Source organism: Phoca vitulina, unplaced genomic scaffold (genome assembly GCF_004348235.1).
Source record: "Phoca vitulina isolate PV1807 unplaced genomic scaffold, GSC_HSeal_1.0 scaffold34, whole genome shotgun sequence".
Lineage (NCBI taxonomy): Eukaryota > Metazoa > Chordata > Mammalia > Carnivora > Phocidae > Phoca > Phoca vitulina.
In genome coordinates this window covers 1,950,561-1,962,337 of record NW_022589737.1, presented here as the reverse complement: position 1 = coordinate 1,962,337, position 11,777 = coordinate 1,950,561, and the positions used below count along the sequence as shown (strand labels likewise).

The following is an 11,777-nucleotide window of genomic DNA, read 5'->3' as shown; positions in this document are numbered from 1 at the left end:
CCGGCCCGCGGCCCCTCCTCCCCGGCCGGCGCCCTGAGCCTGCAAGGCCCTCCGGCGGCCGGCCGCCCGGCCGCCCCGCCTGGAAAGCGCGCCTCCCCGGTGCTCCCCCTCGCCGCCCCGCCCCCGGGGCCCTGGGAGCCTCCGGAGCCGGCAAACCCGCAGAAACTTGGAGAAGAGTCGGTGCTCCCGCGTCCCCCGAAACCCACGCGCACAGCCTGAAGCCTCGGCTTTGTTCTGTGTCGGGGAGAAGGAAAGAAACCCTTGTTCCATTCATTTAATTCTCTTAACGACCTGCAAGGCCAGCCATTGTACCTTTTTTCTTTTTCTACGGTTAGAGTGGAGGGGCGCCTGGGTGGCTGAATCGGTTAAGTCTCCCACTCTTGATTTCTGCTCAGGTCGTGATCTCGGGGTCCTGAGGTCCACCCTGGGTGCGGCTCTGCTCAGCGTGGAGCCTGCTCAAGATTCTCTCTCCCTCTCCCTCTACTCCTCCCCCATGCGCGGCCTGGGGCGGGGGGGGGGGGGGGGGGGGAAAGAAAGAAAAGAAAAAAAAAAAGTGGAGATTTAAGGACTTGTCCAAAGTCCACATGGCAGGTGGTAGCGGGGCTCTCAACCGCAGAAATGGGGCGGGGCGGGGGTTGAGGGGGGACACTAACTGAGGCCGGTGTTGGAAGCTGATGCCAAACCCCGCGCTTCCCTGCTGCACAAAAGTGATGAGCAAGACATTGGCTGAGTCCTGGGTTAAAGTGCAGGATTTCTTTACCTGCCCGCTTGCTGATGAGCTTTGTGAAGCACCAGGACGGGGTGGGGGGTGGAGGGTGGAGGGAAGACAACACGTATCCTTTCCCCGACTTGTTTCAGCGTAGTAGAAATACCAGTATCTTCCTGAGCAGTGTTCCATGGCATGCCAGTTTGGGAAACATTCCTCCCAAATGCTGGACGATGCAGCTAGTTTAATAGGACTGATGGAAGATTCATGATTCATGATCTCCCTTTCAGTCTGATTTCCTACGTTTCTCACCAGCCAGCAGAGCGAATTAGTGGCTAATCCTGGGAAGCAGTGTGGTCTCGGACTGTACACGAGGGCTCTGGAGCGGCTCTGGAGCAAGACCGCTGGGGTTCACATCCAGAGCTCATCACTTACTAGCCGTCTGACCCTGGGGAAGTATGTGGCCTGTCTCGGTTCACTTCACTCGTGGTCAGATGACAGTACCTGGTTCCCAGTGTTGCGGGGAGGAGTAGGTGAGATGAAGTAGGTAGGAAGTACAGGAAGGGTTTCTTTGACCCTTTATCCAACACACCTCTGCTTTGCCGGGCCGGGTGCTTGACCTCCGCTGTTCCCTCCACCCACCGTGCGCTCCCTTTCCCAGCTGTGCTCTTCCGGCGCCCCCTTCTGGCAAGGCTCCTTTCTACGGCTTTCTTAACCCTGCCCGTCCCACCTCTTTCCTCACCAGCCCTGTACCACCCTGTTGTTTGGAGTTGAGCCAGGGCTCCCCTCCGGCTCCAGCGCAGGGCACAGGCACTCAGGGAAGCCTGGCTGAGAGCGGGTGGAGGGCACGCATGGCGACAGCTCAGTGTTGGGGCAAAGGTGAAGGAGGCTTGGACTGAGAGGGAAGACAGATGGCAGGGTAAGTGCTCTCCTACGAGGCCTCATTAATGCATTCTTAATAAATGAGTACAGTGTTTGTCATCTTGAAGTAGCTTCAGGGTGAGGAGCCAGATGAAGGCCATTTTCCTTCTGACCCACAGAGGGGGGTAGCTACTGAAGGCAGGGTGAGTGACTACTGGGCACCTGACGAGGCTAGCTTACAGGGTTATCACGGATGTTGGGCTTGGCCTGAGTTGTCCCTAGCCCATGCCCCTGGCAAGTTCCTTCCTGTCTTTCAGCACCCGAGGCTCTTCCTCTTTTGCTCGCCTCATCAGTCCTGGCTCTTCCCCAGCCCAGGGGCTTCTCCTGTTACCTCACGGGGCAGCGCCACTCCCCTGTCCCCGGTCCGCCCTCCCTCACACAGCTGATAATCAGTCAGGCCCATCTTTTCCCTTCTTCTCCCCAAAGGCTGCTTTTGAGGGGGAATGAACGTTTTACTAACTGTCTCTACTCCCATTCACTTCTCCCTTCTGAACAACTGTCACCTCGGACCCCACCGAGGTACATTGCTTCCCAGAACCGCTCTCCGTGGGGGCCCCACCGACCTACCTGGTACTGATCCAGCCTGCGAGCATGCATGGATATCGCGGACCACTCCTAGGTTCCTGGGACACCTCCCGCTCCTGGCTTTTCTCCTGCCTCTCTGGCCACCTCTTCGGTTTCCTCTCCTTTTGTTCATCCCTTAAAATGACAGTGGGGTCACCCCCGGCTTCCCCCCTTGGCCCCCTACTCTTCTCCCCTTGTGGGGGGATGCCATTCTCTTCCATGGTATCCATATCTCTACAGCCTAGATCATCCTGAGTGCCCAGCAGTACCTTCAACTCCCAGCTAGACAGCTCTACCCGATGTCCTTGTACGCACCCTTGACTCAACATGTCCCAGACTGTACCACTCATTTTGTCCCTCACCCTGCTCCTCCCTGGTGTTCCTCACCTCTGTGAAAGGCAAGACATACATCTAGCTGTCCAAGCCAAAAACCTGAGTCTTACTTGACCCCGTTTCTCGTGACTACTGTCACTTCTTGGACACACATGCTTCTTGCCCTGACAGTGCAGGCCCCGCTGTCTGCCCTGTGGACTGCAGTGACAGCCTCCCATCTGCCCTCCTGCTTTGACATCATAGTCTATTCGCCACAAGGCAGTCAGGGTGATTTTTCTAAAAGGAAAATCGGAGCATGTCGCTTCTCTACTGAAAGCCCACAGAACACAACCCAAGCGCCACAGCATGGCTCTTTGGCTCCTGGCCCTGCCCTGATTCTTACTGCCTCTGTTCCTTCCCTCCATGATCTCACCTGGACAAATCTCTTATTGTCCCTTGAATCTTACTAACCCTTGGTCCCGGGCATTTGTATATGGTTTTCCTGAAGTCTGCAATCACCCCCGTCCTCGCTCTCCTCCCCGCTTCCCCTCTGTGCATTCACTTCGTTAAACTGCTCGTCCTGTAGGTTCAGCTCAGAGGACAACTTCCCTGAGAAGCTTCATGGAGAAACACCCAGGTGAGACGAGGTGTCCGTGACCTGTGCTTATTCCCGGCACTATGGGGACGCACTACATCTGATCTGGGCTGAAGGGCAGGGCAGAGATAAGAACACTCCCGTGAGGACATACGGTATGCCTGTCGGCTGTATATCCCTAATATGCAGCCCTGGGCCTGGCCAAGAGCTGGAGCTGAATAAATAGTGAATAAATGAATGAAGCCTTCCCTACATTCTACAACCAAACCCTGCAGGGACTCAGGAAGAGGAGGCATTCGTGTGCAAACAAGATGCCTATAAGGAGGACTTTAGAATGTTCCCGGGAGGAGAAGGCCATGCTCCTCCCAGCCTGGTGTGAAAGGCTAGTGGGTGCTCCAGGAGGTGAAAGTAGAAGGGACAGAGGCCTGGATGGAAAAAGTAATCACATTTTATTGACTGATGAAAAAGGTAAACAATCACTAAATCTGGGCCAGGCTGCCGTGCAATGCCCCCTGCCTGGGCTCTGCTGGAGCCTGGCAAAGAGAGGCAGAGGCAATCTTTCTGGGTCAGTACCAGAAGAAGCCAGTCTTGGGGCACGTGCTCAGGTATTCCGCCCAGCTGCACAACCTTGGTGGGCGGCCTTGGCCTGGGCCAGAGATCAGTCCTGGGGTCTCACCCCATCATTCTCTGTTGGCCTGGGCCTAAGACACAGTGCCTCTCAAAGCCTACAGTCGGCCTGCCTGCCCAGCCCCACGGGGACAGGAGATGGAGGAGAGCCTGGCTTGGTGCTGGGGAGGAAGCCACAGTGAGGAGGATGTGAATGTGAGCCAAGGGTCACGGATGGGGCAGCGGGGCCCAGGGAAGAGCTTACAGGCTCAGATGATGTTGTGCTCCTGGACCTTCTCTCCCAAGTAAAAGCGGTTGAAGTGGAAGGGGCTCAGGTTGATAGTCTGGAAGTGGCCATCCAGCACCATCTCTGCCACAGCTCGCCCCACGGCAGGGGCCTGCTGGAGCCCATGGCCACTGAAGCCCGTGGCAAAGTACATGTTGACGACGAGTGGGTGGGGACCCACCACACCATTCTGGTCGAAGGTGTTGTAGTCGTAATAGCCAGCCCAAGCACTCCGAACCTGCAGGTGGACAGGACGCTGTGGTTCCCAGGAAAGTGCCGACACGTGCCACCCTCACTCCTGCCCAGGGGTCAGACGCAGCAGCGTCTCCCAGCTGCTGAGGGGTCGATGGGATGTGTCCCTAGACCACGAGTCCTTAGCAGTTGTGAGGTGGAGAGCGTGTGGCAGTGGTCAGGCTTCCCAAGGGGCCCGAGGTGCTCCAGGCTCATGTGCCTCCTAGTTACCTTCAGAGTCTCAAAGGCTGGTACCCTCTGGGCCAAAGGGGGCCACACCTTGTCCTGGAAGAAATCATGGTCCACTTCCAGGTTCCCTGGGTCCGGTTCCTCCTCCTGCAGTGAGAGTGGGGACATAACTTATGCTCCCTGGGATACGAGGGCTGACCCAGACCTCGCCGACCCTTTACTCAATCCCCTCAGTAGGTGGGGGGCAGGGAGGAAAGATCCCACTTCAAACCCAGAGGGGCTGGAACATCAGTAACAGTGCTGGGCCCTCCAAAGAGCCTGACTCTTTTTCTTTTTCTTTTTTTTTTTTTTAAAGATTTTATTTATTATTTATTTGAGAGAGAGAGGGAGCGAGTGAGAGAGAACAAGCAGGAGGGAGAGAGAGAAGCAGACTCCTCCCCGAGCAGGAAGCCCGACACGGGGCTCGAGCTCACGACCCTGGGATCCTGACCTGAGCTAAAGGCAAAGGCTTAACTGACTGAGCCCCGCAGGCGCCCCAAAGCCTGACTCTTTCATGACAGTTGGCCTACGTCTCCTGCCCAGCACCCCACCCCTGCCCAGCCTACCTCAGTGGGGCTACAGCTGCCCAGATAGTTGTTGCCCAGTCCTTCTCGGCGGAAATAGACTCCACTGGCATCTACGACGAATGGGGTCTCCAGGCCCGGTCCCTGGGGGCAGTGCCACAGGTACACGTACCTGCCACGACCGGCGGGTTAGAAGACGGTGGGAAGAGCACGCCCCCGCCGCTCCCGACCGCATTTAACAAACTCTTACACGGTTTCTGTCCCCCTCCCCAACCTCCCAGCCGCCCCGAGGGGAGCTACCTTTTCCTCCGCTCCACGGGTAGCTTGGTGCCCTGCAGGGTGCCAGGCGGCCCCTTCCCGACACCAGCCAGCTCCGCGATCTGGCCAGACCAGGCCCCCGCCGCGTTGATCACGAGGGCACATTCCACGGGCTGGTACTCCAGGCTGCGGTCTATCTTCACCTGCAGGCACCAAAGGGGGAGGGGAGGGAGGGCCTGGCCCACACACTGGGCACCATGAGAGGTACATTTCTTCCTGAGCCTTAATTTACCCAGACTGGAAGTGGGCAGAAAAAGATCAAGATGACAGTTGTTACCGGTCTTATCCCTCCGCTTTGGTAAGGAAGATGCATAGGCTGGGAACTTACATGGACTTCATGGATCCTTTTCAAAGTCACCTCTTCCCCACTTGTGGTCTCCATGTGGCTAGACGAAAAGACAAAACCTGCATGGGGGAAAAAAAAAAAAAAGAACTCCTGAGGCCTGAAGAGGGCAAGATTGGGATTCCATGGGTTTCACGAGGAAAGTGAGCTGGAAGGCGGGGGCTTTCCCACAGAGATGGGGTAACCAGGACGAACTTGGCCGAACATGGTGTGCACACCTCTCAGGAGCGTGCCGAGACCTTCAAGCACGTCGTAAGTCATGCAAAGAAGCCGAGTTAGGAGCTGGAGTCAGAATGGCCAGGGCCAGCCCTCAGGGAGAACCCCCTTTCCCACCAACTCTTGCTTAGCCCGTGAGTGAAGGTAAGACCCCATCCACGCCTGTGTGCTGGCTGGCGGAGGGAAGAAGCATGGGACCTCAGACTCACGTGTCACCTCTCCGTGGCAGAAGAGGACCCCCATGGACTGGACCTTCCGCCGAAGGCCCTGGAGCAGACACCAGGGGTCAAACCAACCTTCGTACTCCATCCCTGTGATCAGCAAGAGGACTCATAAGGCGGGATTAGGACCCTCCTCTCCTACTGGATTTCCCATGCCCCTGACTCCTCTTTAGGGCTCACAAGCCAGGGAAGGTCATGGTGCCCAAGTGCACCAGAGGCAAATCCTGTGGAAGGACAGAGAGCGAGCATGGCCCGGGGGGAGGCTCTGCCGGCCAGGGGGAAGCACTGCTTCTTGACGTGGCTAGAAGGTGCTGAGACTCCCAACCCGAGGCACCCCTCGACCCCTGAACCCCTCTGCAAGCAGGCCTCACCGTAAGATCCCAACGCCACACCCTCTGTGTTTATCCAGGGAAATTTGTTCCGAAGCTGCTCAGGAGACATCAGACAGACTTTGGCTCCTTCCTGCCTGAGAGAAACGCGCAACTGTGTGCAGGGTGTTGGGCGGGGGTTGCAGAGAGGAAGTAGGGACCCCAACTCCACAAGTGGGGATCCTGCCTCATTTGTGTCACATCTCTGCCCCAAACTCCCCAAGTTTTCCTCCTTGCTAAGCGGGTCAAGACCAAGCCTCCTAGTCATGGCTCTTCAGCACCCGACCCCGTTTTCCTTTCCTACACCCCGGTATCTCCTTGGCCACACTAAACTCCCTGTCATCCCCTAACTATTCCCTGTCCTTTCACAACAGAGCAGGTCCCTTGGTTGCCTCCCCTTGTTCCCTTCCCTTCTGCCTAGAAGGGCCTTCCTGTCCACTTTCTAGTACAGCCCTGTCCACCAGCACAGCAATCTCCTATGGGACACTGTCCCCCAAAGACAGCAACACAGATCCTAAAAGAACACACTGGCAAGCCAGACTGCCTGGTTTGAATCCCAGCACCACCACTGACTAGCGCCTCGTGCCTCAGTTTACCCACATGTAAAATGGGGATGATTGGGTGGCTACATGAGTAAGTGCTGCATCTGGGACATTACCTGATGTCCCTTGCAAGTCTATTCGTTAAACACATGCACTCTTGTCCGACCAAGAGACTCACTCAGGAAAGGGGCCGCCCAAACCGGCCTGCTGCCTGCATCTTTGTACGTGAGTCACACTCACTCGTTCAGATTTTTGTCCATGTTTTGCCTACGGCTGCTTTTGTTTCAACTGCAGAGTTGAGTGACTGCCACAGAGACCATATGACCCCAAAAGCCTAAAACGTTGGCTATCTGGCCCCTACAGGAAAAGTGTGCAGATTCCTGGGCCCTTCCCTAGACGTTCTGGCTCATCAGGTGTGGGATTTTCCAGGTGGTTCTTAGGATCTGGCAAATTCAGGAACCACCGCGGCAGCATGTGGTCCACGTCTGTGTGACAGCCCAGGGTCCCGGAGGTCTTGTCTGTGTTACCCGACAGACTGAGCTCCCGCACAGTCAAGACCTGTCTTCTCAACTCGCCCGCCCCAGCTGCTAAGTCAGCGTCGGAGCCTGCCGGGTGCGTGCAGCTGAGCAGCAGCCGGGTGGTCGTGCCGGGAACCCACCTCTGCACCTTCACGCTGCTCTCCATCACTGCAGCCCCCTTTTCCGAAGCCAGCAAGAGATAACCCGAGGGGTTGAACTGGATGTCCAGGGGAGGGTCATCGACTACAGCCAGGTACTCCTATATGCAAAAAAAGGAAAAAAAAAAAAAAAAAAAAAAGACAACTCTTTAGAAGAAGTTGATTTAAAGAAAGGAGGGAGAGCTCTCCTGGCTTCCTCACCAACAGCTCCCGAGACTCGGGGAAGCCCTCCTCCTCTGGGTACCACCACCAGGGACAGAACTAGAGGTTCCAACTCCTACTTGCCCGAACTGCTTCTGCTCCCTGCTTCCCCTGGCCGGCTGGGCGGCTCCTCTCTCTGGGTTAAACAAGAGGTCACCACCCCAACCCCCAAGCCCCTTTGCACGTACATTGATGTTCCGCAGAAACTCAATTGAAAAGAGGGAGAGCTGGATGTTCTCAGGCACCGAGAACTGCTGACGAATCCCACCCACAGACAGCACAGTGGAGGCCTGGGAATACTGTGGAAAGACCAAAGTAGCTGAGGGCGGCCAGCATCCTGTCACACGTGAGCAGAATCCACTAACAGAAGCACCTACAAATAGAGGGGAGTCCTACTTGCAAGTTTGTAATCTAAGAGGAGTTGAGGGAGATAAACCCATATGCAAGTCAACCAGCACCCAAAGAGGGCAACTATTATTAAGAACCTTTTTTTTTCTTAAGATTTTTTATTAGTTATTTGAGAGAGAGAGAGAGAGAAAGAGAGACAAAGAGCACGTGAGAGCGAGCACGAAGCAGTGGCGAGGGGGGGAGGGCAGAGGGAGAGGGAGAAGCAGGCCTCCCGTGGAGCAGGGAGCCCGATGCAGGGCTTGATGCCAGGACTCTGGGATCATGACCTGAGCCAAAGGCAGACGCTTAACCGACTGAGCCACCCAGGCGCCCCTAAAATCCTTCTTAGCAGATGTGCAGAGCAGAGAGAATCAATCATCTAAAAGGGCTGGGCACTGTGGCACAAAATGGGAATGGCCTGGAAGTCCAAGCGCAGGAAACTAACATTTCATCTACCCAACTGGAAAATAGAACTAGCAAGATTCCTGGTTAACTGGCAGTGGTTAAAATAGGAACAACTAGGGACGCCTGGGTGGCTCAGTCAGTTAAGCGTCTGCCTTTGGCTCAGGTCATAATCCCAGAGTCCTGGGATCGAGCCCCGCATCGGGCTCCCTGCTCTGCGGGGAGTCTGTTTCTCCCTCTCCCTCTGCCCCTCCCTCCCCACTTGTGTGCTCTCTTTCTTTCAAATAAATGAATAAAATCTTAGAAAATAAAATAGAACAACTGTGCAAAACCTCAGAAGTAATAGAATCTCGAAGGGGGGATGAGATAGCTGTTTGTGTTCATTAAAGCTGGAATACAGTTTCTCTTTGCTGGACCTGTGGGCGCCCAGAAGATCCAACATTGTGAAATTTGCTTTTAAAAGCAAAAACCTTACTGCCAAAGCCTCTAATTTGAGGGAGGAAGCACCTGGGACTATTTCTAAACAAGAGCCAAAGTACAGTCCCTTTGGACTTTGGACCCCCAAAGACTGAAGTCTTTCCTCCCCTCTGCTCCCCTTGCCCTTTAGTAAGAGTCCGTGCCCCACTCATGCCGCCGCCCTCCCCCAGACCTCACCGTGTGGTCCCGTTCCACCACCAGCACCCGAATGGCACCTCGTGGCTTCTCCAACCTCTTCAGCCAATAGGCCACAGACAAGCCAATCACCCCACCCCCCACAATCACCACATCCGAGTGTTCAGGGGGCAGGTAGCTGGTGTCGTACAGTGGATTCCAGGCCCCTCCAGGAAGGACTGACTGGATCTTCTTCTTAATCTCGGACACCTTTCCATTCTGGTCTGTGGGATGCAATTATAGGTCAGAAGGCCATACATTCTCTTTCCAGGTGGTAAGGGGTTAGAGGATCGGCACAGGAAAAGGTGGGCTAAGAGGACACTGAGCTGGCTGTCTCCATGGCCCTCCCTTCTCATAAGGTCAGCTCGCACCCAGCAGTATTCCACAGCTTCACTATATGGTCTGTATGCCGTTTGGCTCTTTGCCTTCTCATGCATCGTGCCCAGCAATGCAAGATTCAACTTCTTAAAATGAACGCTCTGTACTCTCTCCCTAGGCCAGGTGACTTACACATGTTTATCTCCTGTGCAGACTGCTCTTTCCTCTGAGCCCCAGGCTCATATATTCAACTGCATTGTCCTCTCCTCTTGGATGTTCCAGGCTCCTGGACCAATAGGTTCTGGCACACCCCAAGCTGCAGTGCCCTCTGAAGCATGATACTCTTTGAGTGGCATCTTATCCTGGCCATCCATCACCACCAGCAAAGCTACATTCATATCCCATCTATTGTCAAGTCCCGATGGCTTTGCCTCCTAAATATCTCCCCAATCTGTCCCTCCCCCAGTTTTTTCCCATCTCTGTTACCACCACCCTAGACCAAACCACCATAAGCTCTCACCTAGACTAATGCAAAAGCCTCCTAATTGTTCCCACTAATTCCCCTCTTGCCTGCCCAACTCTCCTGCATCACAGCTAGAATATTTTCTAAGCACTAATTTAATCACATACTGTCTTGCTTAAAACCTTCCAGTGGCTTTCCGTTACTCCAAGAATAAAAGTCCAACATCTTCAACACAGCCTATGAGACACTGCAGAGTCTGGCTCCTGTTTACCTTGTTCTCTCCCTACTCCCCCACTCCAGCCCCTTCCACACCTTGATGGTGCTTTATTTCATCCCACCACACGGAATCTACACAGGGGTTCTCTGTTTTGAAACTGTGTCCATTTCTTTGCCATTAACACCTTGCTTCCTTTCCCTTTCAGTTCAGTTATCATTTTCTCAGGAAAGGCTTTCCTGACCCCCTAACACTGTCAAAATCTCCTGTCACACTGTATCATTACCTCATGCAAGACATTTGCAATTTTGAGTTTATTTGTGATTGCTTCATACTGTACCATGCCTACCTTCTTCACCAATGAATCTCCAACCTAGCACAGAACCTGGCACATCGTAAGTGCCTTGAATAAATGAATCCTTTTGTCTTTCACACCTAACTCAAAAATCTCCAAGTCTTTTCACTGACTCCAATACAAAGTCCAAACTCTTCTCGGCAATGTTCAAAAAAAAAAAAAAAATCTCCTTGATCTGGGCTTACCTTCCTTGTCCAAACTACATTTCCTATTTCTACACAAATGCTCTATCTACATGGCTTTTGCTAGTTCCTTGCACCAAACCAATACTTCTCTTCTCCTAACTTTTGCTCAGTTCCCCAGAACTTGGAAGACACACCGTCCTTGAATCAGTAAACAATTATCTTCAAGGCTGATCTCAGTTCCCACCTGCTCCATGTACCTCTCCAATTACACTAGCTTCGGTGACTAGCAGTGCAGAGCATTTGTCCAAGTTGGGTTCTATCCAGTCTTGAACTGGCCTATTGAAGTCTTCCCTCTCCAGCTACACTCCAGGCACCTCCACAGGACATAGACCCTATCCTCTTTCCCTTCTTTCCTCCTTAACAGCCACACACTAGGCACAGCATCCTGCACGCTAGCAGGCCTTAATGCACACCTATCTGTGCAACCAATCAATCAGGCTGGCTCTCTGCTATTCTGGCGGTAAGTTGAGGCTTAGAACGATCTGGCATTTGTCACCTGAGAAGCGCATCTTTGGGATCCATACATCTGCTCAGGCTTTACAAGATCTGGCAGGCAAGCTTACCCCCTTCTCCCAGCCGACCCCACTGTCTTTCCATCGTGGGCCGGGTCCCGAGTTCTGAAGGTCACATAGCTGGAGACTGGGGCCACCCAAGAACACGATACCCTCCGCTGCCCTCAACTTTACCCAGAGTGGAGCCTCCTCGGTGTGTGCCTAGCCCCCGGCCCAAGCGGCCCCGGCCGAAGCGGCCCCGGCCCAAGCATAACCGCAACGCCCTTCGCAGCATGGCCACTCTACGAACCGCCCCTTTGAGGCTCGCACCCTACCTCCTCCCTACGCCATGCCCACCCCGCCGTCACTGTTCCGCGCAGCAGGCCGTTCAGACGAGTGCGCCCATTGGCCAGCGGCCCTTTCAGGCCCCGCCCTTAAGCTCTATAGGCTGCA

At 54.6% G+C, this 11,777-nt stretch overlaps 1 protein-coding gene across 4 annotated transcripts; it reads right to left on the bottom strand.

The window, feature by feature from the left end:
* Positions 1–463: 463 nt before the first annotated feature.
* FOXRED1 (FAD dependent oxidoreductase domain containing 1) lies at positions 464–11,650 on the bottom strand. Of its 4 annotated transcripts, XR_004302039.1 has the most exons (13): positions 11,520–11,650; positions 9,302–9,522; positions 8,047–8,157; positions 7,640–7,758; positions 6,443–6,537; positions 6,060–6,161; positions 5,620–5,696; positions 5,274–5,434; positions 5,016–5,145; positions 4,453–4,557; positions 3,970–4,228; positions 2,195–2,326; positions 464–502 (listed from the first exon to the last, which is right to left on the bottom strand). XR_004302039.1 is itself a non-coding variant. In XM_032426405.1 (12 exons), the coding sequence occupies exons 1-11, from the start codon at positions 11,617–11,619 to the stop codon at positions 3,974–3,976; spliced, it is 1,476 nt and encodes a 491-aa protein (XP_032282296.1). In that variant the 5' UTR covers positions 11,620–11,650; the 3' UTR covers positions 2,097–2,326; positions 3,970–3,973. The 4 variants fall into 4 exon arrangements, 3 of the variants coding, with proteins under 3 accessions (XP_032282296.1, XP_032282295.1, XP_032282297.1); XM_032426405.1 differs by lacking the exon at positions 464–502 and having other exon boundaries at positions 2,097–2,326; XM_032426404.1 differs by lacking the exons at positions 464–502; positions 2,195–2,326 and having other exon boundaries at positions 3,529–4,228.
* Between the last annotated feature and the right edge of the window lie 127 nt (positions 11,651–11,777).

Excerpts from the sequence above, each read along its gene's own strand:
- FOXRED1 (XM_032426405.1), bottom strand. The coding sequence starts at position 11,619 with ATGCTGCGAAGGGCGTTGCGGTTATGCTTGGGCCGGGGCCGCTTCGGC. Across the intron at positions 6,538-7,639 it reads AGCAGCGTGAAGGTGCAGAG|GCAGGAAGGAGCCAAAGTCT; the intron begins GTGGGTTCCCGG and ends CGTTTCTCTCAG. Across the intron at positions 6,162-6,442 it reads TGTGGCGTTGGGATCTTACG|GGATGGAGTACGAAGGTTGG; the intron begins GTGAGGCCTGCT and ends TGCTGATCACAG.